General features: G+C 39.2%; 3 protein-coding genes and 3 pseudogenes across 4 annotated transcripts in view; 3 read left to right on the top strand and 3 right to left on the bottom strand.

The window, feature by feature from the left end:
* The window catches only part of LOC145446574 (uncharacterized), a 38,622-nt gene extending 25,145 nt beyond the window's left edge, over positions 1-13,477 (top strand). Inside the window, exons 23-35 of the mRNA XM_080324928.1 lie at positions 625-1,088; positions 1,146-1,281; positions 2,130-2,291; positions 3,204-3,368; positions 3,865-4,028; positions 4,684-4,774; positions 5,480-5,576; positions 6,067-6,181; positions 6,247-6,367; positions 7,881-8,016; positions 10,867-10,967; positions 11,034-11,159; positions 12,605-13,477. Coding sequence (XP_080181054.1) covers positions 625-1,088; positions 1,146-1,281; positions 2,130-2,291; positions 3,204-3,368; positions 3,865-4,028; positions 4,684-4,774; positions 5,480-5,576; positions 6,067-6,181; positions 6,247-6,367; positions 7,881-8,016; positions 10,867-10,967; positions 11,034-11,159; positions 12,605-12,775 — 2,049 coding nt within the window. The 3' untranslated portion in view covers positions 12,776-13,477. The remainder of the gene's footprint in view (positions 1-624; positions 1,089-1,145; positions 1,282-2,129; positions 2,292-3,203; positions 3,369-3,864; positions 4,029-4,683; positions 4,775-5,479; positions 5,577-6,066; positions 6,182-6,246; positions 6,368-7,880; positions 8,017-10,866; positions 10,968-11,033; positions 11,160-12,604) is intronic.
* LOC145446552 (alpha-1,3-mannosyl-glycoprotein 4-beta-N-acetylglucosaminyltransferase A-like) overlaps positions 1-20,307 on the bottom strand; it is a 257,727-nt gene extending 237,420 nt beyond the window's left edge. Inside the window, exon 1 of the mRNA XM_080324891.1 lies at positions 20,297-20,307. The gene's annotated coding sequence lies outside the window, so the exon portion shown is untranslated. The remainder of the gene's footprint in view (positions 1-20,296) is intronic.
* Positions 15,386-17,606, bottom strand: LOC145446539 (arylsulfatase I pseudogene; annotated as a pseudogene).
* Positions 17,427-20,290, bottom strand: LOC145446535 (arylsulfatase I pseudogene; annotated as a pseudogene).
* Positions 20,308-21,173: 866 nt separating the features above from the next.
* LOC145446540 (arylsulfatase J pseudogene) lies at positions 21,174-24,898 on the top strand (annotated as a pseudogene). The gene has a single exon (XR_013917302.1). The product of XR_013917302.1 is annotated as an arylsulfatase J pseudogene (transcript).
* A 10-nt stretch (positions 24,899-24,908) lies between these two features.
* Positions 24,909-27,376, top strand: LOC145446542 (arylsulfatase J-like). Its single transcript, XM_080324875.1, has one exon. It carries the CDS (start codon positions 24,909-24,911, stop codon positions 26,445-26,447), a length of 1,539 nt encoding a protein of 512 aa, XP_080181001.1. The 3' UTR covers positions 26,448-27,376.
* Positions 27,377-27,407: the final 31 nt, after the last annotated feature.

Below are 27,407 nucleotides of genomic sequence, written 5' to 3'. Positions count from 1 at the left end.
TGATTGGGATGAATATTTAATTATCTGTGACTTATTCAATCACAACATACTGCAACTTGTAGTATTATGCGATCTTTGTTCAGTTGAACATTAATTCTGTCGTTTTTTTTGTCATGACATGACATGCCACCCCATTTTTGTCGCTTGCTTTTTTCTATACAATCTTCTTTACTTTTCATTCAGTGTGCATGCCTCCTCTTTACATCGCCTAGGTGGGTGTCCGATTCATAGACTACTCCAAGTCGCTTCGACACCTTCCTATCTTTCATTGTATCGCATTTCTGTGGTGTATTGAACTGATAAAATTGCTAATAAACCAATGATGATGATGATGTGTAACTTGCCATGAATTACGTGAGGTCCTACCACAAAATTGTTTTTGCATTATAAATATTGTTGAGATTCGAGCAGTGGTTATATATATATCTATATCAGCAAAAAAATGCAATTTGTGGAGTCACACCGACACAGCAATAGTATCATTTTCGGCTTGTGTTATCATTTTTTTTTATATATTCACTGCCCTTTTACAAGCTTTAGGATGCTGAGGAATCCTGGTTCGCAATTTAAACTTTTTGCTATTTCTATCCGATATATTCACCACATGAATGTTTCTTTATTCAGGCAGTCGTGAGTTACCTATTGAAGCAAACCCACAACACATATGCTTTGTTGGATGATCGTACCTTCATTCAAGACTTGATGCAGATTGCAATGGCGACCACATCTCAGATGTCCTTGCAACCTGCTGTATACAGTGCAGTGCAGGAAGTTTCGCCAGCCAGTAGCACGACTGCTGATAGCTTACGACCTCTTACCCCACGCGGCCGTGCTGGTAGAGTACCAGATCATCTCTTACCTAAAGTTATTGAAGAGAGAGGTAAAGTCACACCTCCGACGTCATCCGGACGCAAAATGGGAATACTCGAAGAACTTGTGCTGGCGTCTCCGGCGCCTTTGGAGACCGCTGTGAAGCTTTCCAAGTCTCTAATGATGCTCAGCAATCGTTTCAAGGAACACTCTAAAGGTCTTCAGGAATGCGCACGGTACAGCGAGAATTTAGCTGTCGAATTGCTTGGAATTTGCAGGTATGCGATATGAAATCTTAACTAAAACGACTTTGAGTGTGACTATGTGCGATACAGCGCACCGAATGGAGCACATGAAATTCTGAAGGCAACCGACAATAAAGGCGTGCCTTTTCTGGATGTTTTAATCGATTGCGAGCAGAAGAATGTGATAGCGGATGCGGCAGTGCAGAAGTATCTTTCCGACGTTTGGGTAACAAGTCTAATATTATTTATGCAGTCATGTTCGTATTAATAGTCTAAAATTAATATCTTAAAAATATTGTATCAATAGTGCTAAACGGGCTTCAATACGAGTCAGATTTCGGTGTCTGACTCGAAATAGCCTCGCATGTAGAAAATAATTCCTAGATACCTCTTCTATCATGAGAAGTAACATTTTGTGTAGATACAGCTGTCAATTATCCTATATAGTCACTAGTATGTACTATTTGGTAGACAACCCTTTCTGCATATGTCTCCATTTTCAACATGTTGGTATTGTTGTAGTAAATCATCAAAAATCCAAAACTTCAACAGTTTTTGGGAGTTAGGGTGGCACAGACAGACAGACATTTATTATTTCGTCAAACAAAACAAAATGACTGGAGGTGACGATATACCAGTAAAGACCTTATTACTCGTCACCTCCATGACAGTGAAGCAATAGTGTATTAATTTTTAAAATATTATAGTGGACAGTCTGCAATTGTAGGGCGGAGAATAACAAAATAAAACAAACACAAATATATAAAAAGACACCAGTCATGGTAACATACCAGTTGAAGCAATATGAAATCAAAAAACAGAGGCACCTTTCTCAAACAATGACCCCTGCGCCATATTTGGGTTGAGGTGCGAATACAAAACTAGAAGGATCTGTTCTCAAATCCCTGTGCCCATCAATCGTGTTCAGTTTAGGTTACAAAATATTGTTAATTACCTTACCACAGTTTTTATGTAATATATGCAGTGAAATTAAGCTTTAGAACAAACTCGCAAGTCAATAAATATGGAAACCGTAGCAGGCTGTTGATATGTGAATCCATTCATGTTTCGCAGGTGGGAAATTTAAATTGGTCGGACGCACGGTTGATACTGCTTTGCCTTTGCTTTTTGATATTTCCGCCTCTGTGGATATTCTTTTCACTTCCCCTTGATTTTCGTCTCAATAAAGTGCCGATCGTCAAATTTATCGTCTACCTCATCAGTCATATTTACCTGGTAAGTAGGCTCACTGCTTATATTTTTCCTAGGCCTCTTTTTTATTGGTGAGTGTCAATTCATAGCAATGCCAAATCTGTAGGCCTATTTATTTCTCAAAGCTCTTGTCATAATTATGACTCGTCTTGTATGTAGAAGTGGTCATGGTAGTCAATCCTTCTATATTTAGACCAGAGGTCTCAAACACGAATCCCGACATCGTTTTGAGCGGCCCGCGTCATCATTTTGGATTTTGAAGTATTCGACAATATTTAACTGCTACATATATATTTTTGTAGCTTTGAGAACTTAAAACTCGCTTTAAAACTACTCCGAAACCACAGAGTCCAAGTCAGTTACTCTAGACTAGAGGGTCAAGTTCGAGTCATAGTGTTTTGACTCGAGTCCAAGTCATTATGTTCACTGTTCAAATGTCAGTTCAATCCACTCATTTCAACTCTGCTCGAGTGATATAGAATGGCTCGCATTCATAATATAGTAATCTTTCCCAGTCTTAACAATTTCTGACCCTTTCTCTGACGAAATACCAATAACGTGGTAAATTTACTATTCGAAGTTGCAATGAAATTCCGGTATTGGCCTTCCTAGTCTCGAGTCATATGACTTGGTTCGAGTCATGCACAATGACTCAAGTACAAGTCGAGTCAATACAAAATTTGACTCCAGTCAAGTCAAGTAATTTTACGCATTTGAAAAAATGACGCGAGTCAAGTTGAGTCGCCAAAAATTCGGGACTCGAGTCGAGTCATAACATCCCTGACTTTTCAGACCTATATTTTCGACTGCCACTTGGGAATTTCTACTTTTACTTCGAATTGAGTAGATATCTATAGTGTCACTTTTACTCCAGTACCAACGTTGACTACTTGATCGCCTCTGATACATAGGCTTACTGGTTATCTTGCTTTTCAGATTATTCTTTTTGTCATAACCTGCGCCATACCGCTCGTTCCTATATACAGCGATGAGAGATATGACATGATACCATTCTGGTTTGAGTGGATGTTACTGGTGTGGGTGTCGGGAGTGTTAGTAAACGAGTTGACATCTCCAACTGATAGGTCAGGATTGGGATGGGTAAGTATTAACATTCTTCCTTTTACCAAGTATTAGTAATACAATCAGCATATTTTAATTCCGTAAAACACCATCTTAAACTCACACTTGACTAATGGCTGTGTTGTGCAGTAAGAAAAATGATTACAGGCATAATCCTTAAAGTGTACTCAATGATCACATACCACGCCTAATCCTACTCTAAATCTCCCCACTGAGGCCTTTGATGCAAATTCATTAGCAATTTTTGTTAGCAAGTGCCAAGTATATTCTACCACCAATTGCTCATCAAAGAATTTCTGGACATGATACTCATATATGTATGTACTATTTCCGAGTCATATCAAATTTCCTCGAGTAACAACATGCTAGTAAATCACACTTGTTTGATCTGTTACTAAATAAATTTTTACACATTCCATGCAATGAATATTTCATTCACTTGCATACTAGATATCCCTCAATGTCATGTGGTCAGATAACAAATTATGTAATTTTATTGTTCTGTCATTCACAGATCCGAAGCGTGGTACTTGTATTTTGTGCAATCGCGGTGGTCGTTCATTTGATCGGATTCGCACTGGTTGAAGAAAAGGCCAGACAGGATATTATCTACGCAAGGAATATGTTCTTAGCCGCGGCGATGACACTGTGCTTTATGCAGTTTTTAGAATTTTTAAGGTCAGATTGAAAATGTTTATTGGTGACGAAATCTTACTAAAACTTTCGACTTGAAGCCACAGTGAAAATGACTGCTTGTCCAAAATACCGGTCCATGTCCAATGTCCATAGCACGACACTATTGCTATTGAAACATGTATTTGTTCAATGCTGCTTTAGTATCAATGAGAATGATGATGTTGTATAACTAGTGCCAACAGAATTCAACACATTCAATGAATGCTTTTGGCTGTTTTTGCTGAGCACTCCTTGTGATGATGATCAGCCTCTGTATCAGCCGGCCATCCGGCAGTCGACGAGCATGTCCACATTCAAGTCGAAATACAAGCAATTACTACTAAATAAATACAGTCCATCCTCAAGATTACCGGACCACGACTGACCTATCGATCTCGCTTCCCATGACATGCCTTCCTATTTCTTGTCGCTTCCTTTTTCTATACTATCTTCTTTACTTTCATTCAGTGTGCATGCCTCCTCTTTACATCGCCTAGGCCAAGGTGGGTGTCCGATTCCATAGACAACTCCTAGTCGCTTCGACATCTTCCTTTCTTTTCATTGTATCGCATTTTTTGTGGTGTATTGAACTGATAAAATTGCTAATAAACCAATGATGATGATGATGATCAGTACTAAATGTGTGTCTTACTTTCAGTTTTCATTACCTGTTTGGACCTTGGTCAATCATCATTGAAGGACTCATGCGAGATCTATTTAAATTTGGGGTGATTGTGCTCATGTTTATGGTAAGCACTTGTTTCATGCTTTGGATTAGTGGTAAGCAATCTAGAGTGGAATGTTATCTCTCGGTGTCACTTGAGTAAAAATGGAGTAACGCTGACCAGTTAACTTGATGCCGTAGTTCCCAAGATGGTACAGGCTTATTTGAAAACAAAATCATTTGCGTGATGGTAGGAATAATCAGTTTTTCCGAGTATTCTGGATTTTTGGGTACCATTTCCGATCGCTTACTATCATCTGCAATCGATGATTATGAATATTTTGTAATTTTGTATATTACCACGCTTCACTCTTTCCTTTAATTGTTTCACCAATTAAATGCATCACAATGAAGATATGGGTAGAAGTCTAAATAACTTTTTATTTTTGCGATCAAACACCCACCTTGGCCCAAAGACAGTAATAATAAACAAGCATAACATCGAATAGCATTGAAAATGAAGAGGCATGTGTCAGTACGAGTTATAGGTTAGATTTGCCAGAAATAGGATTTCAAATACCTGGTAATATTCATTCATTAGAAACCGTGGGAACTTTGTCTGTCCTTTGGATATGAATCTTCCTAGCAATATGCAGAGAAAAATTCTATTCTTGACAGTACATCATTATTGTGATGGTGACGGGTATTCAGTAACTTACTCACAATAAGAGTTTGCTTCTGCTCTAATCTGATATCATTAGTGTGATAATATACTGTGGACTGTTGCCAGGTTGCCTTTTCTATGTGGATGGCAGCAGTTTATCAGCCAGTTTATCCTTGTGATGGACAAGGTGGATATTGCCCTAACACTACTACAGCTATAATAGGTGAGTTAAACGATATTTCATATTGATACCCAATATAAAAGTGTAGTTTCCCTCCTGTCATGGTATTATTATTGCATTCATCGTAAGTTGAGAATAAAGTTATAAATTCAGAGATAATCTCAAGCAGACTGCGTCAACACGCAATCTGCTCGTGCATTAATATTTTAGCAAATTCTACTAAGAATATTTTGTAGTACGGTACAGATTTTCTTCCTTCAATTTTGTATATGAATACATGCAGTAATGTTAGTGACCAGTTTCAGCGCCCGTCTTGATATTGCTTGCTACATACCAAACGGAGTCAACTAGTGGCGATTGAACATTTGATTTCTTCTACTAAGGAAGGCAGACAATTTTAACCATGTAGTATGACACATTCCTCATGCCTTTGCCGGGCTGTTACCTTAAATTCTACAGAAGACCAAATAACAATGACACTTTTGTTGCTGATTATATACTTTCTGTGCTCCTAATCCTACATATCATTCAGATAACGGGCAAATCAACGATCCAGGGTCCAGTCACTATCCTCAATATACCTTCCAACTCTTTTTCTATTCTCTATTCGGTCTCATCGAGCCCGATGTTCTGCCTCCAGTGAGCCGGTGAGCTTGTTAAATACCAAGTTTGAGTCTGGTAATTTTCAACCATCTTATGCCTGTTGATACAGAAGCCCGGAAGCTACCGTTATCCTTGTGCAAGTCGTCTTTGGATTGTACAACATCATCATGCTTATTGTGCTGATAAATCTGCTCATCGCCATGATGTCTGATACTTACCAGAGAATCGAGGTAAGCAATCTATTATGATATAGGCAGAGATTTGCTGAAAGCCGTGCGTTTCAGACTAATGTATGCAGAGATTACCTTGTCATTCGACTTCATTCCATGTATCAAGCAATGACTTAAATACCGAGGGTACTACTTAGCGCTGTACCAATTCAACTTCGGGCATTAGAAATCAGGCAAGTTGCATTGAAAAGTCATTGCAATTGGAATAATATCGGGATTTTGGAAGTCTGGAAGTTTGGAGTTTTAAAATCTTTCGAGTCCAGAGTCAGAGCTAGTCATGAAATCCAATTTGATGTGTTCAAGATGTAGAGTAAACATTGCATCAAACTTTTCCTGACTCCTTATGGGATGAAAATATCTCATTATGGCTTGCATGCGGACATTGCGGAGTCATATGCAGAGTCCCATTTCAAATTATGGAAGATTTAGGAGTGGGAATCGTTACTGCAAAGCTGACAAATTTGTGAGTCAGTCTTGTGGATTCAACATTGACGAGTCGCCGGCAGAGTCCGAGTGACTATTCATAATCAGTCGGAGTCACGAGCAGGACTGCGCAAATCTTAGATATTGTGATTCAATTGAGAATAGAAAAGTAAGCTATTTGAGTACCGCATATTATGATGTCATAATAGTGATATTGACTTCAAAATGCGTAAATCCACATTTCTTTTGTTCGGTTTCGAGACCCCATCATAGAAAATGAAGTGTTGCTACTATATTTTTCGTTTATAAAATAATACTCTCGGTGTGAAGGTGTATATTTTCATTGCTCACAAAGTCATCTCTCACTACTGAAACTGAATTCCTGCAATTCATACGTAACTCGGATTCAGAAACAGAGACACAAATTTGAATCTTTCGAGTCACAAGGTTCCGAGTCACAAGTCAATGGGACCTTTATAGTTTTGACTCGAATCAAGCCGAGTCATTTTCAACTCAGCACCGAGTCAAGTCCGAGTCCAAGACGGGCAGCAACGTTTTGAGTCCGAGTCATAGTGTTAAGACCCGAGTCCGAATTCAAGTCATAGTGTTTACTGCTCAGTATCGAGTTAAAGTCAGGTTCAACAACTATGAAACTCTTGGGTGATATCGAAGGTCTTGGATTCATAATAAACTCATTTTTTATTATTGCACTCTAAACATGATTATTCAAACAGACAAAAGACAGTTTCTGGGCTAATTTTTCAATTTATCGGTCCTAATATACGAGAATTGAATAAGTAATATAGAATGTGTCGATTCATGTGATTTGGTCGAGTCAATACACAAATCGACTCTAGTCGAGTCGGCGAAAGATTGCGACTCAAGTCGAGTCATTACAATCCTGGTCAAGAGCGCCAGACGTGTCACAATTTGTGCAATTCCCCTGGTAGCAAAGCCTAGCTACTAATATTGCTTGATAACCGATTGAATCACTTCATAGACTACTCCCTTCTCAATCAACAGTGCAACCCAGTGTCATCAAATGATGAATTCCAGTAATTGTAGTTAATATAATCCCTTTTGCTTGCAGGCGCAATCCGACATAGAGTGGAAATTTGGTCGTTCAAAGCTGATACGAAACATGAAGAAAACAACTCTCTCTCCATCGCCATTGAATCTTCTAACAACTCTGTTTCAGTACATCAAGCTATGCTGCAAATACCGAGGTAATGTCACAACTATTTCTAGGTACGGACTCAATGTTTTAACGTATCCAAGGTGTGTGACAATATTTCATGAGATCTGTCATTTTGCGGAATCATCATGAGATTTTAAATCTCGAAAGATAGCATTAGAAACTGTATCTATGTACATAATGACCGTCTGTTCATATCTACTCTTGCTAATTACATTTCCATAGTGTCAAGTATTGATAAATATTGACTGTTGGATTTGTTGTGTTTTGTCAGAAATGTGTATCCGTGGCAATTTCGAATTGCCATATGTTCCTTTATAAGTCAGCCGCCAGAGTACAGTGGTGATTACACAAATCTTGCAATTGGGCTGCCTAGCTTCAAATGGTTAGGGTTGCGAGTTGCGACAGAAAGGGCATCTAGCAGAAAAACCAAAGCCAAACCATGATGCAGATTACTGATCCGCTGTGATAACTCCTACAATGATAACATATGTCTGTTATGATTATGACTGTTGTCCAGTTATATCAAGCTGCACTCATTTTTCCTAATATATACGGCACTGCCATAGTGCCATAGGATCATTAGGGTTGTTCAGATTTGAAAAATTGTCAGAAAACTTCGATGCTCGTGATCCAAATGATGGATTAGTACATAAAACACTTTTATGAGCAATTTTGGTCATCTTCATCGTGATGTTCTATCCCTGAAAAGCCCCCAGAGATTCACGGGGCAATTCTCCTTACTACTGGATCTGTAGTGTTGACCATGTCACCGGTTTATAGCTTTAGTGACGTTATCAGTTGAAAACGGTCGTGTAGACATGAGATATTCCAGTAAAATAGATATGTTTTCCATATCGTACTTGAATGCAGTCCTATAAAGGCCACATGCATCTCCGTTTTGCTCTGCACCACCTGTCTATCATGCTCATGGGAATCATGTATTGGTTGCACGGTTAACATCGGCTTGTTTTGGATCGTACATTGAAGAAGCGGTACTTGTTTTTATGTAATAAACCATCATTTGGATCACAAGCATCGAAATTTCCTGACAATTTTTCAAATCTGAACAACCCTAACGATCATATTTTCTCACAAATTCGTACACTGTGTTATTTATTAAAAGCTTTAAACTTACACTTAAACATTGTTCACTTCATGGTTCCAAGTCACAAGTCAATCTCACTTTTATAGTTTTGACCCGAATCAAGTCGAGTCACTTTCAATCCACCACCGAGTCGGTTCCGAGTCCAAGTCAGCTACTAGAGGGTCGAGTCCGAGTCACAGAGACGGAGTCCAAGTCATTATGGCCACTGTTCAGTTTTCAGTTCAATCCGGTTCAACCGATTTTTTCAACTCTGCTTGAGTGATATAGAATGGCTCCCATTCAAAGACAGTAATTTTCCTCAGCCTTAACAGTTCTGGCCCGATTGTCCAAGTATCTGGATTGATAGACGAAATACCAATAATGTGGTAACTTTACTATTCTTCAAAGTTACAATGAAATGTCTGTCTTGTCTGTCCTAGTCTCGAGTCGTATAACTTGGTTCGAGTCATGCACAATGACTCGAGTACAATTTGAGTCAATACAAAAATTGACTCAGGTTGAATCATTTTACGGCAGTGTTGGGATCAAGTCACTACCTTCGAGTCACGAGTGATCTCGAGTCATTGCACATTTTGACTCGAGTCAAGTCAAGTCACTTGATTTTCAAAGGTGACTCGAGTCAAGTTCAGTCACCCGATTTTCGGAGGTGACTCGAGTCAAGTCGAGTCAAGTCACTAGTCGAGTCAAGTTGAATTTTCCAAGTACGAGGCACGATTCAAAGTCATTGCATTTTACTAACTGCTTAAATACAGATGAAGTGCCCATTTATTCTGAATCGACAAACGAAAAAATAGTTAATTATACACGCGAAAAGGCGCTGCATCGCTCACCCATACGAGCGGTAGCCCTAGCCTACAATTATCAGTCATCACATACGAAACTTAATAAAGTTAAAAAATGATATGGTACAACATACCCTATCCACCTATACACATCCATGATATGCAATTATAAACGTATGGGCCATATTCGCTAGATTTATATCATACAAGAGGGTTGGTTAAGGTGAGCAGTTTATAGAGCACAGATGAATAACTGGTATATTACTTTATTACTAGCTTACGACAACGTAAGCTGTAAGCTCCGGTCACTGCTTTTGCGATCAATATATTTGTGATATAACAATGGAGGCTCGGTAAAATGCACTATCATTGAGTGATTGGTTGATCTCACAGGTCACACCAGCGTATCGTTAACAATCCGAATTTATGCGAGATACAGCGATTTAGCCGACATCGATTACTTGATGACTTGAAATTGACTCCTAAATTTTGCTTTGAGTCACGAGTCAATCCACGTTTCTGAAACGTCGAGTCAAGTCAAGTCATTTTTGCAAAGTGACTCGAGTCAAGTCAAGTCATACGAAAAAGGTGACTCGAGTCTGTCTCGAGTCAAGTCATGACTCGAGTCATCCCAACACTGATTTGCGGATTTGAAAAAATGACTTGAGTTAAGTCGAGTCACCAAAAAATCGTGACTCTAGTCATTACAACCCTGGTGACCGCTTTCGAAATTGTGAGATGCTGCTTCCCAATATTCGACAATCGTAAAATGAGTAATGCCACAAAAAATACAAAATCTAAACCTTTGCCAAAAAAACATTACGGAGAAAGGGAACTAGTCTTGAAGCATGTGTGCATGACTAACTAATGCAAGTAACCAAAACCTACTTGAAGACTCGAAAAAATTAGAACTACGTCGCTACTGACCATCTCTGGTTGATGGTTGCTCTTTCCATGTCACGTTTCACAACCTATTGCTTTTCATGTTTAGGAAGAATATGTGACCCAGACGCCAGTTTAAACACGGACGGTGATGAGACAGAGAGTCTGCCAGATTCCCGTTCTCCTGATTCCCTAATCGTACAAACTCGGGTAAATTTATTGTCGCTCTCTTCTTTTTACGAACGTTCGCATTTGCGTTGTCGATATTTGTTGCAGAATCGAGTGTTGCCTTCATCGACGTCTGTTACGCCGAACAGCGCTAGCTCACCGCTGCATCGGCAACGATCTCTGCAAGATATCGTGAAATGGAGTGATGTGAAGCAAAAATATTGGGCTTCCAAGGTACATTTTAGGATTGCAATAATTCCTATTGCATCTGCTACAGTACATGTTTGACAAAGATGGTAAGACGGTGACACAATTTCAATGAGTCTTAAGGTCTTTGCTAGCAAGCCTTATGAAGTAAGACGTTACAAAATTAACAAGATATTTTTATAATTGAAAGCAAATGCACACCCTGAGGTAAGTCAACGTAGACGTAGTCATCGTTTGTGGACAAGTCAAAGTAGAAGTGATATTGTTAATTTCTACTCAAGTACAAGCAGAAGTTAAAAGTAAGTGTTTTATGCCTAATTTTGCCTAACATATGAAAATTTAGAAGTGGAAGTTGTTCACCCACTTGATTTAGTAGTCCAGATTCGCGAAACCTATTTGAGTACTCCGGAAAAGTAGAAGTGCTTCGTTACTGACCACCTCAAAAATAAATAGTTTTTCAAATTTTTGTGGATATTTGATAAAAATGCTAGGTTGACTAAAAAACGTTGCGCCTTGCACGCCAAATTTGACTCAATTCCAACAAGTAGATACGAAGCTACGAGAGTACGAAAATTTTGAATTTGTTATAAAACATTTGAACAGCTTCTCGGAGGTACAGAACTTCAATATACAATTGAATAGTATATTCATATTGAAATGAACCCGACTATTTTCGGCTGACACTCGTCAGGGGTAATCGTCAGCAACTAGTAGAGAATTCAGAAGAACATCGTATATCAACAATCGTAGCACAAAATATGACGTCACCAGCATGAAGTGTCGAATACGAGAGCGTTCAATGTACTATTTTTAGATGATACACGAACTCCTTTTGTTGACAGAGTTTTGGTTGGTGTATCAACTTTTATCAAAATACTCTTTTTGTTGACACAGCCTTGGCTGGTGTATTTTGATAAAAGTCGACTCCAAGGCACACAAATGAAAGTGTGAACGACCCTTTCCGAGTATGCGAAATCTGTCGTCTCTATAATTTTTCGCAGAGGTTGGATTATCCAACAAGTGTTTGCTAATTGCAGAATTTATGGCCTTTGATTGTTCCGCATCAATCTTGAGCGGATGAGTTCGATCGATTTTTATCAAAATACATTTTTGGGAATTTGGAATTGGGAAAGCTTTCATGCATTTGTCCATAATTTATATATATTTTAAAATATCGTGCTCGCACTTGACACCTCATCAAAGCCAAACCTCTGAGGTATAGATAGTATGCGTTGTTACTTCTGTCCTTCTCAAACCTTTTTGGTGGTATTAAAAAAATAGAGATGTCCGGTGAGTAGTGAAAGGAAATTAACTGCTAGTAGTAGAGCTTTATTTTTACGTGCGAAAGGTGTTCCGGCTTAAAAAGCATTTCCTTTTGAACTTCTTGAACCAACAATAGATAAAAGTGACCCAATTGAGCAACTAGTTTAAGCTGTGCTTAATTACCTCGGCATCTCGAATTCTACTTCCAGGGAAAACAGTCATCCGGCGACTTTGAGATGAGTGAATACAGAGTGAGCAATGAAAAGGAACACCGAAGTGACAGAAAGAATGGAAACCAATATGCCTACACCAATGGTGCCGCAAACTGTGCCACTGACAATGTTCCATTAACATTACCCGGTGAGGCAGTATCGGTATGATACAACTGATTCAATCGACAGCCATGATTGGCATGATATAGATAGCATCCTGAAATGCTTTCACATTAACTCTACAAACTGAAGATTATTTTCTGGGGTACTCGAGCAACTTCATTTTTCTGGCACTGTGACCATTTTCTATTACCGCGATTTGAACATTTATGTGACAGGCATGGGACAAGCGAGAAAGAAGTTTAAACTTACTAAATGCGGCGTTGAAGGCTTTTACATTGCTCAATGTGCCTTTCCAAAACACTTTCAAAGAGAAGATTTACTCTTACGTATTCGATGTGTGAAATGTTTGAAAGTGTTTTGTCTTTTCAATCGTGTACACTTTATGCTGCATTATTTTAAAGGAGTACACCATTTGTACAAAACAAAGTTTGAAAACTTCTGATGTAGAATATGGAATCATTGTATTATGGCTGAGAGTAACCCCTGTATCAACGTCAAGTAATATTAGTGAAAGATAATTTGTTCTGTCATTCTGGCTGCATACACGGAATGGAGTTATACAGTACACACAAATATTTCTATTTACCAGCGAAAATATCACCATCAATATGCCTAATGCGTTTTGTGTCTATTTTTTGATTATTTATTGCGACGGAATGTTTTGGGCTCTCAGTATATATCAGTTCTAAATATGTGTTATTGATGATGCGAATTTTATTGTTTTAATAAAAGGATCTGATAATACAAGTTTCAACAAAATTCGAAAATCGAGTGTTTTTGGTGGGAAGACTGTTCAAGCCATTCTAAATTATAAACTCGTGAATAAACGGTTCAGGTTGAGGCATACAACTTGATTTCTGATAAAGGGGTTGATTGCTTTGTGACTGATCACATCTGTTTCTCAGGAGTCATTACAAGTGATAAAGATTACAGGTATAATGAGACGTTAACGAGTCATAGCCATAGCGTCACCTGCAGTCCGGTGGCCTTGAACAAGTAATGAAATCGCCCGTCAGTCTCATAAATAGATACCATTTTAATATATTTGTTAGACAAGTAGCAGGAGATGCGTGGTTCTGCAACTACCAGTGTTGGGACGACGCAAGCCAAAATTTTTAGACAAGTTGACTTGACTCACATTGCCATAATGGCTTGACTTCACGTTTCAGAAATGTGGATTGACTCTGACTAAAATTTACAAGTCAATTTCGAGTCATCAAATAATTGGTGTCGATAAATATCGTATCTTGCATATGTTTGGATTGTTCGCGGTGTGACATTCATTTTATTCATACTGATCCTCCATTGTTATATCACAAATCAATTGACCGCAAACGACATGATCAGAGCTTACAGCTTAGTTTGTTGTAAACTAGAACAGAAATAGTAATCTAATAGCAAAATAGAATGCTGACACTGCACACTTTTTTTATTACTTGTCAACAATTGGCGCAGGCCTAAATTGTATCTCATGGCTACATAGACGACTAGTTTATTGCACCATATCAATTCGTTTCAACTTTCAGAGGTTTTGTATTCTAATCTGTTTTGCCTGTACAATTACTTGAGTAGTATATTTACCTCTATATTCGAACAGCTTCTTGTAGACACAGAACTTCAATATACAATTGAATAGTATATTCCTATTGAAATGAACCCTAATATTTTCGGCTGATTAGCACTGACGAGTTTCAGTCGTAAATATTTGGTTCATTTCAATATGAATATACCATTCATCTCTATATTCGTTCTGCGATTCAAAATAAATGGCGACTCATTCTGTATTCTGCAAACAGCTAGAAAAATCATGCCTCATACTTATAAAAGGCAACTGGACCTGAATTGTGACTTGACTTGAGTCACTTCCAAAAATTGAGTAACTTGACTGGACTTGAGTCAAAATGTACACTGACTCGAGATGACGATGACTTGTGACTCGAAAGTAGTAACTTGTCGCTAATTGGCAGCTACTCAACGGATAATTTTTAACGGCATGCTCATACTAATTATGTCGCCGTACTCAAAATGAGTTATAAACATCAAAATCTGTATTATAATATAAACAGCTGAACAACACAGTACATTTGCTATTGTAATTCACATTTCTTGCTGTAAAATATGACTTATTGGATATGTTTGGTAGATTGACGAAGAAGTCACACCGACGACACCAATGTTTTTTTTGATAAAATTCTGATATCCCTTGTAAATATTCACCTTGTAATCGAAAGGCATATCCCTTGTAAATATTCACCTTGTAATCGAAAGGCATGTCCCTTGTAAATATTCACCTTGTAATCTAAAGGCACAAGTACAACCCAACTACCTTATGTCCGACATGAAAACACATCGCCCTATCAAGTATGCCGGACAACAACCAGCTATCACCAAGTGTGACTGATGACCATCCTGACGTCGAGTATGAAGAGGTAGACATTCAAGTTGAAATACAAGCAGCTTCTACTGAATGAATACTAACTAGTCAGCGCTCGAGATTACTGGACCACGATCTGATATATCACATTCCGACACATGCCACCTCATTTTAATAACTAGTCCTTTTTATGTTATCTTCTTTTTACTTTTCACTCAGTGTGTATGCCACGCCTCTTTACCTTAGGCCCAGGTGGTGTCAGATTTCAAGACCAATCCAAGTCGTTTCGACACCTTCCGATCTATTCATTGTATTGCAATCTTGTGGTGTTTGAAAGGATAAAATTATTGACCATAAAATGCAATCAATGCAACTCAATGCAATCTTCAATTAGAAACAGGTTAGCACAATCACAATCTCATACTGGCAAAAACATATGTTCGATCAAAAAAAAGGATCTATTGAAAATGTATAGCTCATGATTGCACAATTCAAAAAAACAATACGAAATATATAGTGCACGTCAGCGAGGAAAAATTATTAAATTTGAGGCATTGAATATAATCAGAAGCTATACTACAAAATTTCTTTCATTAAATTGAACTTGATTGATCTTTAAATTAAGAGAAGATATATTACACGTTACCGTATCATATTCCGCATTTTCAGTTGAGTGACTATATCACCATAATATGAAATCATTTCTACTATTTGATAGATGTAATAGGTGTAAGCCCAAATACAGTTATATGGCTAATGTATCGTTCGATGAAACGTATCAAAAGAATGATTGTTGTGAATTTGACTTATTCTGGTATCCAAGGACCCCAAAAACCATTATGATACTTTGGATCTGCTTTTTTATCGGGATGAGGGTATCTAACAGGAACAGCAGTTGAATTATACTGCACGAGACGTAGCAAGAGATCCTTCACAACTTCTGGATGGTCGAAGGCAACATTGTTGTGTTCATAGGGGTCCTTTGCAATGTTGAACAGGTGTATGTGGTTCCAGACTTTTTGAATACCTTCAACATCGGCTTGTTTAGACTCGGGTGGTTTAACCCACGCACTGAATCCGGGGTTTCCTGTCAGCAACTTCCACGGGCCGCTTCTAATTGATGCTCGGACACGTGTATCAAAACCATACGTTACATTTATGGCTGGCAAAGATTTGACTACAGAAAGGGGATCAATATTGTGTAAAATTTCAGTACGGTGAGGGTCAGACTTTTGATTTATTGCATCCCATTCGTTATGTCCGTCCAGTGGTTTGGTTGCGTTCATAAGTGGACACCCAGTTGCTCCAAGGATAGTCGGTAACCAGTCGGACACATGCAACATACCATTGTGAGATACGCCTTTTATAGATAATGCTTTTCCATACACGAAGCCAACACCTTTAACACCGCCTTCCCACAATGTGTTTTTCTGTCCTCGATACGGCCAGTTATTTCCGCCAGACGATGTTATGCCACCGTTGTCAGTCGAAAATATGATAATTGTATTATCTAGTATCCCGGAATCCTGTAAATGTTGAGTGACATTTCGAATCGCTTCATCCATTGCTAGTACCATCGCACCATAGGTCCTGCGATTTATATTTTCGATATGCTCAAATGGTTTGATGTAACGGTCTGGTACTTGCAGCGGACCATGAACTGATTGATATGCTAAGTATAGAAACATTGGCTTCGACTTGTCACGGTTATCAATTGCTTCAACAGCTTTTCTTGTGAATAAGTGAGAGGAGTATTCTCCCCAGGTATTATTAACAGGACCGTCGACCGAACTGTGCATATCAACACCACACATATCTTCGTAACATCTGCTATGAGTATAATAGTCTTCAGCCCCACTCAGGTATCCAAAATACGAGTCGAACCCACGATTCCAAGGCAAGTACCGAGATTGATAAAACCCAAGATGCCATTTTCCGACCATGTGCGTATCATAGCCACAGTGTTTTAATTGTTCAGGTAGTATGATATTATCTTTTGGTAGCGCGTTGGCTTGATTTGGTCTTATTACTGAGTGTTGTAACCCAGTATGAATCTGGTATCTGCCGCTCATAAGTTGACTTCGTGTTGGAGAGCAGATGGGTTGGACATAGTAATTTTCCAGCTTTATCCCAGCCGCTGCTAACTGGTCGAGAAAAGGGGTCTTCATAGCAGACTGGTGATTGCTGGCATGGTATCCGATATCATTATATCCGAAATCGTCAGCAAGAATGAAAACGACATTTGGTCGATTTCCGTTGCATAAATTCAAAATATTTACGAATACGAATAGGATGATGCAAGCAGGATGCATTGCAAGGTAGCTGCAAGGTAAGGTTCGAATGATGTTATTGAATATCATTATTTAAAAATACAAAAAACTACTAGTCCAGATGAATTCCCATGAACGCACTTCATATGCAACAATCTGACAAATACCGCTCTAAATAAACATGATGTTGGCTACCAGATGATGAATGACAAAGTCGACTAATTCCATAACATTTGAGGTATATTTACGTAAAAATAATCATATAGAAAATGTACAGTGGTCCATAGACACTGTGCCAGAGGTAAGTTTTGCTGGTTTAGGAATAGTTGTAAATTTCCTAGACTGCAACTCGTGCAATTTTCAACACCACACACATTTTATTTTATGTGGGATGGCTTTGTAGACAACACTATCAAAGCTATATCAAACTTTCAAAACCACAATCTTCCATATTTTTACTTAATAAATACTAGCCTACATTTGGGACTACCATATAACATTTACAACATGTCAATATAGCATGTACCTCACTCCATCACTTTTCTTTTCATTTTGATTCATTGCCGTTCTGTGTTTCTTTTATGCATTCCTCATTCAGTGTTCATGCCTCAATTAAAAATGTTCATTCAAATACCGTACCATCAGTGATAACCATAAGTTATAATCAGCTAAGGAAGATGTTTCATGGACATTACGGAGCCCCTACCAATCTCGTCTTTTCACATTATATTGTAGTCATGTGGTGCTTTGAAGCGCCGAGAAAGTGATAAACTAAACACCATAAAAAACAAGAATGGACAAACAATTTAACAACAATCAATCATACTTTTAATTGGTTCGTTAAACCATGAATAAATCTATATACAGATTAATCTCATTACATCAGAGAACAGTTGATCTTTCTATTTTTACACCACAACCCCCGAGTGAGAATACTGCCTTTCAACCATTAATCAATAAATTATATCAATAATTATTATCATTATTAGCAAACAAGGCTCGACCCAAAAGCCACAAATAGTTATCTTAAAGATAGGCATTTCATGTACATTTACGTTGACGCAAAACGTGAAGGAGATACAAAATTAACTTTTGATTGTAGATAATTCACATCCATGATTTCCAAAATCCATCATGATTTTTTGGATATGCTTCTGGATCTGGATCTGGATATTGGACAGGCACAGCTGTTGAATTGAACTTCGACAATAAGATCAACAAGTCTTTCACAACATCCGGATAATCTAACGCTAAATTATGCTGCTCATAGGGGTCGCACTCGATATTATACAAATAGGTATGGTTCCCATCTGGGATAAACCAGTCTTTGCAAATGTCAAAATCACAGTCATCACAATTTCCGGCTTTACAATCGCTGCACGTCCCAGGATCACAGTCTTTGCATGCTCCAGTATCACAGCTTTCACATGTTACAGTATCACAGCTTGTGCATGTTCTAGGCTTGCAGTCTTTGCATGTTCCAGGATCACATCGTATGGACTCAGGGGGCTTCACCCATTTGTCAAATCCCGTATCACCAGTAATTAATTTCCACTTACCTGACCTAACTGCTGCCTTTACTTTTGTGTCAAAAATATCTGTGAAAGTGTTGTTCTCTTCAACGCCTTTAGATGTGCCGTTCTCTTCAACTCTATTTAATGGATCAATATTATGTAATATGACATTCCTAGGTGGAACCTCATGATGCAGTAAAGCACCCCATTGGTTGTAACCGTCTAATGGTTGCGTACCATTCATAACAGAACAATTGGCAGCACCAAGCAATGTAGGGTACCAATCAGAGATATGCATCAAGCCTTCATGGACCAATCCGCTCTTTTGTAATGGCGGTCCCGTGATGAAACCAACGCCTTTAATCCCACCTTCCCAAAGGGTTCCTTTTCTGCCTCGTAAAGGCCAGTTGTTGCCACCGTTCATGGTCTGGCCCCCATTATCGGAAGAGAAAATTATAATTGTTTCTTGATATATGTTATTTTGCTTCAAGTGCTTTGTGATGTTTTCAACAGACTCATCCAAGGCTGCAACCATACCAGCATAAATGCGGCGGGTGTGGTTGTCAATGTGCGTAAAATTTTCAAGATATCGATCTGGGACTTGAATAGGACTGTGAACAGCCTGGTACGCCAGGTATAGAAAGAATGGTTTTGACATATCTCTTCTGTCAATGGCTTCTAGAGCCTTCCTAGTGAACAAATGTGTGGAATATTCTCCCCTGGTATCATTTACAGTCCCGGCTTCAGATGACATATCGACTCCACACATACCTCCATCTTTGTCACAGCTTACGCGATTGTAATGATCCTCACTTCCCGTCAGAAATCCATAGTAGGTTTTGAAACCCCTTTTGTACGGCAGGAATTTTTCTTCATAAAACCCTAAATGCCATTTCCCAACCATATGCGTATCATAACCACACTCTTGCAGATGCTCTGGCAACAGCTTGTTTTCGATTGGCAGTGCATTTGGCTGGGCCGGCCATATTATATCATGCTGCAATCCAGTATGAATTTGATACCTGCCGCTCATCAATTGGCTTCTAGTAGGAGTGCAGATTGGTTGGACATAATAATTTTCAAGTTTTATACCATTAGATGCAAGATCATCAAGAAATGGTGTCTTCATATCGGAATCATGATGACAAGCATGATATCCGATGTCGTTATAACCCAAATCATCCGCAAGAATGAATATGACATTTGGCGGCTTTTCTGTACATACTGTTGATATAGCAAACAGTAGCATGACACATGCAAACCACCGCAATATCCGCATTGCCAAGTCGAAACTTCGAACTTGAGAAATCATTATTGATCAAGATTACACAAACATAAGCAACTAATATAGTTCTGTCGCGTTTGTAAAGAGACCATGCTTCATTTCAACAACTGGAGAATTGGTCACCTTAATACAACTGTTCTACTTGAACTAATTTCAAGATTATTGAATGCATACGGTACGGTACTGATTATCATGATCTAAACACATAGTCCTATACCAGCGCAAGAGACACTGCATTCGTCCGCATTATACAGTAGCCTACCTTTGATAGCGTGGGCGCCAATCTACTAACCGTGCAGCCCAACATCAACAGCAGACAGATGAATACGATTTAGCGTAATAACGGAGTCGTTGACAAGCAGTAATTCCCAATCTAGACTTGTGATTACTGTGACTAATTTTACAATCTCGGGTACGAAATAATCTCCTTAACCTCATCAACAAAATACGAACGGAAAGACCACTGTCACAGAATCACAGTGGTCTTATATTATCGCACGAATGTTGACATTCGATAGTAATATATAAAATTCCCGCGACACGATGAGCGAAGAGCCACGCATCGTCTTTGATTGTTTTGATGATTCAGCACTTCTGCACTTCTACTATTGTTTGGGTGCACCTCGCCGACGAGATCCTCACCCTTCTTTACACTGTAAGCTGCGGCGCCGATGTGCCGATGTGCGGCAATGACTCAGCGTCTGATGCATTTTGTGGGTTAACCGCGGAGCCGCAGTGCTCGTAACTAGAAACTCGCTACTCGCAACTTATGAGAATACCGAACAGGCATTACTGGTTGCCGTCAATCACTTTGTTACTATAAACAGGCTGACAAAACACGGCAACCCAGCGACCTGCACTACCCAACGCGAAGTTAGAAACGATACAACTGTGATGGTCAGATTATGAGATTTATGACTAGGGAAGTTTGGGCCTTCCGTTTAAGCTTTAGGGTTGTGATGATGGTTGCTGACGAAATTTGATGAGACAAAGGTTATAATGATGTGATGATGATGATGATGATATATATATGTACAGTAGGCCTATCACAGAAATCCGTCTCGAGTTTAGTGAAATCTTCAAACATATTAATAACATCGAGGAGGCAACGCATGTTCCTTATGCAGTTGATGTACATAAGCAAACATCTCTTGATATTAGCCACTGTTGGTGGAGCTCATTACAATTTACATCAGACCAAGAGTCATATTTGATTCATTGCCAGTCCCTTCGCATACTCGAAGCAGTTCTCAATCTTGTGTTTTGCAGTGGATAAAAAAAATCACTAAATGACTGGACTTCTCAGTAGGAACGTGGAACAAGGCGGTTCATTTTCGTCTCCGCCATCCAGGTGCTAGGATGATGGAGATGCGAATATAACACAAGGTTATGGATTTAACACCATAATTTTTCCTCCATGTCGACTGTGCAGTCCCGGTATGCTGTGCTCCGAACACTGATTCAGTGTACATGCCTCCTCTTTAGATCGCCTAGGCCCAGGTGAGTGTCTGATATCAAGGATTATTCCAAGTCGTTCAGACACCTTCCTATCTATCTTTTCATTGTATCGCAGTCTTGTAGTTTTTAAAATGATGAAATTCTTAATAAAACTGATACTACAATACCAGTTTTACAATTTGGTCTCTTGTCTTACCAGCCGATGATTGAACCTATAACCTATTTATCAAGAAGCGATGGATTCACTACCATTATGCTATCTCATCGTCAGAGGTTACATATCTGAATGGGGTGCTGTCAACACTAATTTGATGTGAAATAAAAACTTAGACAACTGATGTCATTTGTACTTAGTCAACAGTTACGCAATTGGGAAAAATTTCGTAGACTTAGACATAGCAGGGGTTTCAGTACATTGCAATATCTTTTGATTTGGTGGAGATTCGGAGGGTTGGTCGTGTGTGGGTGTGGGTGGGTGTAAGATTATATATTCTGCAGTTGTGTAAATATGACTCGGAACCTATTGCCTTGATATCCCTGAGCTTTGATAGCTTCCTTGAAGTTATGTATCAAGTTTTATAGTGTTTGCAGTGTCTATAATGACTTTATTTTGTCTGAAGGCCTATATCTTAGAAACAGAATGCTCTTTCTCATTGTTGGCTTAGCCCTCTGCTTTGTGCTCGGCGCTGTGGGAAAGCCTAATGTCATTTTCATACTTGCGGATGATTTGGGATACAATGACATTGGATACCACGCCAGGTTGCATGGGTCAGAGATGAAGACTCCATACCTTGATGAACTGGCCGAAGAAGGGATAAAGCTTGAGAATTACTATGTACAGCCGATCTGCACACCGTCACGAAGTCAACTTTTGAGCGGCAGATATCAAATACACACAGGTTTACAGCATGGGGTCTTGCTGGCAGGTCAGAAAAATGGTTTACCTTTAGATAATATCCTTCTACCAGAACAATTGAGAAATTGTGGGTACGACACTCACATGATTGGTAAATGGCATTTAGGAGATTTCAAAAAGGAATATCTTCCTCAATACCGTGGTTTCAATTCTTATTTTGGATATCTAAACGGTGCTGAAGACTACTACACACATTCGCTGTGCAACGCCAGAATTTCAGCTTGTGGCGTGGATATGCGTGATACATATGGACCACTAAACTTGACATGGGGACAGTATTCAACATTTACATTCACTGAACAGGCTAAGACAGTCATCAATGAAAGAGACCGATCAAAACCATTATTTCTGTACTTGGCGTACCAGGCGGTGCATTATCCTTTGGAAGCGCCCGAAAGATTTGTTAAACCTTATGACCACATTAAAAATATAGCACGTCGTAAATACGGAGGCATGTTAGCCGGACTGGATGAAGCAGTCAGGAATGTGACGGAGCATTTGAAATTTTCTGGAATTTATAATGATACGATTATTATATTTTCAACTGATAATGGCGGTCATACTATGTACGGTGGCAACAACTGGCCATTACGAGGTAGAAAAGCAACTTTATGGGAGGGGGGAGTCAAAGGAGTGGGATTCGTCAGTGGTGGATATATAGGGCAATCTGGTGTTAAAAGCACGAATTTCATGCATGTCTCAGACTGGATGCCAACGATTTTGTCAGCTACCGAATGCTCCCAAATTCCAGGTACTCAGAACTTCGACGGCTTTGATCAATGGACTGCCCTCTTACAGAAGCAGCCTTCACCACGAACTGAATTACTCCATAACATCGACCCGATTAGAGGATCAGCCCAGAGCCATTTTGTCAATGGATTTGATATCACCACCAATTCTGCCATCAGATCTGGGCCATGGAAGCTTCTAACGGGAAACCCCGGCTTTGGAAAATGGGTGGAACCCCCTGAATTGCACAATATGCATGTCGGTCTCTCGCCTCATCGACCGTGGAAAACAGAATGGGTCGATGAATCGTATACAGATTATAACATGACTACCACAGCTGGAAAAATACAGCTGTACCATATTGACACTGATCCATATGAACGAAAGGAATTATCAGAATATTTCCCTCATATTGTTGATGATCTGTTGAAGAAGCTAGCTCGTTATAACGCTACCTCTGTGCCATGCCGCTATCCGCCAATTGACAAAAGAGCCAACCCCAAGTTCAATGGTGGCTTCTGGGGACCATGGCTGTGATATCTACCAATTTTATGTGTTGTTTGTTACATTGGAATTACGCGACATACGCATTGTGGAATTTTATCAGCCTGTCCAACTTGGTTTTTACACGCTGACATTGTCCAAACATACCTTCAAGTGTCATCCTTTAAATTCGTTTTCCCTTTATTAGTATCAAGCAATATGTAGGCCTAGTCTAGCCTAGTAATGCCAATGCCGTCTCTTGCCATCATCAACGGTTGAATATTGGAAAGTTGTCAATAATTCATATGCTATGCCTTATTTCTGTTTCATATTAATGTGTCGGTGAACTCCCACACTTTTCAACCCCAATTTTTTACGACCTGTGTGATGTATTTGTATTTGCCCTACCCTGTAACGCTTTTATCTTATGTGTACTGATTGGTTTGACCTTCCCTATATAAGGGACACAATGTGGTAATTTTACACCAGACCGATATTGCATATGATTCCTTAGATCTGAGATGCCAACTTATAGCGTAGCCCACTTTAACTCCAGAGTTTTTCTATAACACCGCTTATGCAGATCTCGTGGCGCGGATGATCCTCCAACACTAAGGAAGGGATTCTAGAATCGACATCATTCGGATGCGAACCCACAACCCATTTGTGTTGCGGCAGTGCAAGGTACCACTAGGCTACTCACCACTTGGGGTAGGGTGCTGCAAACTATTTTTCCCTTTGAGAGGTCAAGAAGGTTAAGAAACCCTGCCCTATATGAAGATCAACCCAATACTAATTATTTGCGATGAAGATTAATGGTAACCCTACAATAGGAAGTGCTCAAACAGTGAAAGCTTAATTAGGCTACTCGTAATTATGCTTCACGATGATATGTAGACTTCTACTGCAGTAGTAGCAAATGTCATAATTACTTGTCTTGTCAAATTGTCAATTTTACCTGGTACCGTTGCCATATCTGTGGTCATATGCTTTCATATGAAGTTTGGGTTTATTAAAATTGTCATCATTTCACTGTTTCTTGATAAAAATCAATACTTTATACAGGCACTAATGTGGTGACTCATAAATGTGTTTTTTTTAAATTAGCTTCCCAATCATTTATTTATATATGATTTCAGGTATACTATCATGCATGGTGGACCAATCATATACCCATTGATCATTTTAGTATGTTCCCTGCTTGCATTGGCTCGGCGGCCTCATGTCATCTTCATTCTTGCTGACGATCTCGGATACAATGACATTGGATATCACGGAAAACATCATGGCTCACAGACAAGGACGCCATTCATGGACCAACTGGCTTCAGATGGTGTGAAACTGGATAATTATTACGTGCAACCAATCTGTACTCCATCTAGAAGTCAGTTAATGAGTGGCAGGTATCAAATACACACAGGACTGCAGCATGCGGTGTTAAAAGCAAGCCAAAGGAATGGATTGCCGCTGGACAACATTTTACTGCCGGAACAGCTAAGAAACTGTGGTTACGACACACACATGGTTGGAAAGTGGCATTTGGGTTTTTATAAAAAAGAATTCATGCCACAGTATCGAGGATTCAATTCTTACTTCGGGTATCTGAATGGTGCTGGCGGGTATTATAACCACTCTTACTGTGACAAATCAACATCCGCTTGTGGTGTTGATATGCGAGATACCTACGGCCCTTTGAACTCAACATGGGGTGAATATTCTGCCTTTACTTTCACTGACCGAGCCAAGCAAGTAATTGATGAACGGGACCAATCCAAGCCACTGTTTTTGTATTTAGCATACCAGTCCGTGCACTATCCAATGGAAGCACCAGACAGATTTATAAAACCGTTCTTGCATATTGAGGACAAGACTCGTCGGACTTACGCAGGGATGCTGGCTGCACTCGACGAGGCTGTAATGAATGTTACCAACCATTTGAAACACACGGGATTGTACAATGATGCGATAATTGTGTTTTCCACTGACAACGGCGGACACAATTTGTATGGCGGCAATAACTGGCCTTTGCGAGGCAGAAAAGGTACTTTATGGGAAGGTGGAGTGAAGGGTGTTGGTTTTGTAGGCGGTGGGATGATACAGCAATCCGGAATAGTAAGCACAAACTTTATGCACGTATCTGATTGGATGCCCACATTACTCACAGCTACCAGTTGTCCCAAAGCAGCCGGCACTCAGCCACTGGATGGATTCGATCAATGGAATGCTATACTTCAAAAAGAATCTTCTCCTAGATCCAACTTGTTACACAACATTGATCCTCTGAAAGGGAAGCCCATTAAGCCAGTATTTGTGCATGGATTTGATATCACCGTACATTCAGCGGTTAGGTCTGGTCCGTGGAAACTGCTCACTGGTGATCCAGGTTTTGATGAATGGGTGAAACCACCAGAATTGGGTACCCATGATCCAAAGTCTGAATCGCGTCTGTTCCACTCAGCAGAGTTGCTTCACAGCTTAAATCGCAGAGCACAGGTGCAGTTGTTCCATATCGAAACAGATCCATACGAGAGAAATGAGTTATCCATGCACTTTCCAATAGTTGTGAAAAGACTCTTACGCAAACTTGCGGTTCATAATTCTACAGCAGTGCCATGCCGATATCCAACAGGTGACACGCTGTCAGACCCTAAATTTCACGGTGGGTTTTGGGGACCATGGGTTGAATAAGGTAAATGGAATGATGTGGAGCTTTGGATTCTTGTGGATTTGAGTGGGGTTTTCATATAGACCGGAGAGTATCCTTTCCGGTAATATTTTGTTTATGTATTTCAGGGAAATGGAAACTACTGATAGCCTACAGTTTAATTTTTTTGTATTTAGTACAGCTTTTATTATGAATATCTTGATTTTCATATTAGTTTCCGTTAGTTACTACTATTATCTATCCACAAGTCTGGTGGATATCATATATTACTTCAGGTTATAAAACCGAAATGTGAAATTGCGTTGAATTTCACTCTATTTGCCTGTGACTTTACAACATATGTTAGTGTAATCCACCCACACATTGCGTATTGTACTTTCTTCAAAGATTTAACAATGACTGCTATTAGCCTACCCATCACTGAATGCTTTGAATTACATCATATCATATCTTCAGCCTGCTTGTATTTGCTGCCAAAACTATTTTTTTTATTGTTTCAAAACATCAAGTAGCCTAGCTTATTACTAAAAGCAGGTGACTAGAAGCACTATATTCTTTTTTATCACTGCGAAGGCGTGGTGTCTGTATTTTGTACATGAAACTAATTATTCCTGTGTTACTAATGCTATCAATGAATATACTGTACTGACATTAGCGTAATGAAACTGATGCATTAAATTATCCTAAAGATTACGATTGTTGATATACAATGCTCTATCCATTATCTACTAGTTGCTGACGATTACGCCTGACGAAAGTCAGCCAAAATGTTCAGGTCTATTTCAATATGAATATATTATTCTATTGTATATTGAAGTTCTGTCCCTCCAATAGTCTCTCCTGGAGATTTGGGTGTTTTCTCTTGTCAATTAATTTTTGTATCTTATCTGATACATCGATTTTTTCGATTAGCTGACAGGAGAATTGCGCTAATAATCGACTATTTTTTGGATTAGGTTAGAGCCCTTAAATGAAAAGAAAAA

This window comes from Botryllus schlosseri, chromosome 9 (genome assembly GCF_051294905.1).
Source record: "Botryllus schlosseri isolate E-star chromosome 9, Bs_hap1, whole genome shotgun sequence".
Lineage (NCBI taxonomy): Eukaryota > Metazoa > Chordata > Ascidiacea > Stolidobranchia > Styelidae > Botryllus > Botryllus schlosseri.
This window is presented reverse-complemented; position numbering and strand designations above follow the sequence as displayed.